General features: G+C 34.7%; 1 protein-coding gene across 1 annotated transcript; it reads right to left on the bottom strand.

Annotated features, from left to right (window-relative positions):
* Positions 1-318: 318 nt before the first annotated feature.
* Positions 319-1514, bottom strand: LOC111383202 (uncharacterized protein Mb2253c-like). Its single transcript, XM_023007282.1, has 5 exons — positions 1341-1514; positions 1118-1253; positions 910-1017; positions 746-797; positions 319-663 (listed from the first exon to the last, which is right to left on the bottom strand). The coding sequence occupies exons 1-5, from the start codon at positions 1475-1477 to the stop codon at positions 632-634; spliced, it is 465 nt and encodes a 154-aa protein (XP_022863050.1). The 5' UTR covers positions 1478-1514; the 3' UTR covers positions 319-631.
* Positions 1515-1530: the final 16 nt, after the last annotated feature.

The following is a 1530-nucleotide window of genomic DNA, read 5'->3' as shown; positions in this document are numbered from 1 at the left end:
GCTTTTATGTAATAAGTTTCGAAAATGATTAAAAATATACAACATTATTACAAAACCACGTATCCTTAACTAGTTATATTCAGATTGTCATTAAAATGGCATAGGACTTGATTTTTGAAGGTTGTAGTTGTCATTCCGATAATACAATAGTTGTCATTTGACATCCTCTGAAGTGTTTATTTGCATTTTGGTTCAAAATGAGAGTGCTTTTCACCATATTACTCGACTATAACACGTTCTAAAGAGTATATGTTTAGTGAAGTTTTTTGTTGATTATAAGTTATTGATTCTACGAAATGCGTGGGAAATAAATAAATAAAAATCGTAAATCCTACTGAATTATTCATAAGTTTCAAAAGCACGTCAAACATACACAAATATTTATAATTTAGTGATCATGAAAGACTAAATAGTTTACATATAATGTTATTTCCCTGAATAGATTCAAAAGCCAATAAACAAAGTCACATTTTAAAACTGCAATTTTATTGATGAAAACTGCCAACCACATCAAATGCGAATGACGAATCTCACAAGAAAAAAATAGAAAATCTCCTCGTAATGATTCTTGATTGCATTAGGATGTAGTTTACTTGATCAGTCTTGACAGCCATCTGCATACTCTCAGGGATTATTCGTCGATCTCCTCCCGAACTTCGCCCTCTACAGAATTAAAGATATCCAAATAAATTGATAGATACTTCAATGACAATTTTGGTATTGCAGTTGAGCGAAAAACTCTTACCAGCAAGATCGACAGCCAAGTTCGCCTGAGCATCAGCCTCCGAGTTTAAATCCTTTGAGATAATATAAATAACACGTTATTGCCTGAAAAACCGATCCTTAAAAAGGGACTAACTGAGATTAGCATGTGATGAAGTTTTTTGAGGAAAAAAGGTGTCATCTTACCCTAAGGACATGAACAATCTGGAAAGAAAGAAACCGATCCTTTAATTTCGTGGCCTCTTCGAACAAGCAGGAAATGTTTCGGTTTTTTACCCTCCATAGACCCTGAATCTGTACACCAAATATTCCTTGGAATATTAACTAGAAAACAGAAAAATGGAGGCGAAAAAATTCACTAAACAACAGCTGTAAGAAAAGGAAGGATGCATACCTGCATACAAACAAGTTTGGAGTCACCTCGAACTCGAATACTTGTAAACCCTTTTCCAAGTGCAGATTTCAACCCTAAAATGATACCTCGATACTCCGCAACACTAGTGGTTGCTACGCCTAAACCTTCACGTAACCTACAAATCTAAGATTTAAAATTGGTTGAAGATAGAAATTATGAACCAGGAGAATAAAAAATATACAATCTATGTAATAATATTTACCCAAAGCCCATCATCAGACCGTAGTATAGCTCCAGCGCCAGATTGTCCAGGATTTCCTTTTGAAGCACCATCAAACTCAAGAGTACAAGAGCGCTGCTAATGATGATGAGGATCAGGTTTTTAGCAAACCAAGTCATAAAAACACCTGTAGATTCTCATTAACCAAATCTGACGGGATACCTTAAGGCAT

The sequence above is a fragment of the Olea europaea genome, unplaced genomic scaffold (genome assembly GCF_002742605.1).
Source record: "Olea europaea var. sylvestris unplaced genomic scaffold, O_europaea_v1 scaffold26265, whole genome shotgun sequence".
Lineage (NCBI taxonomy): Eukaryota > Viridiplantae > Streptophyta > Magnoliopsida > Lamiales > Oleaceae > Olea > Olea europaea.
This window is presented reverse-complemented; position numbering and strand designations above follow the sequence as displayed.

Bases quoted from the DNA above. Each gene is read 5' to 3' on its own strand.
- LOC111383202 (XM_023007282.1), bottom strand. From the start codon at position 1,477: ATGACTTGGTTTGCTAAAAACCTGATCCTCATCATCATTAGCAGCGCT. The intron at 1,254-1,340 runs GTAAATATTATT...TTAGATTTGTAG, and splicing joins GGTCTGATGATGGGCTTTGG to GTTACGTGAAGGTTTAGGCG. The intron at 798-909 runs GTAAGATGACAC...ATTATCTCAAAG, and splicing joins AGATTGTTCATGTCCTTAGG to GATTTAAACTCGGAGGCTGA.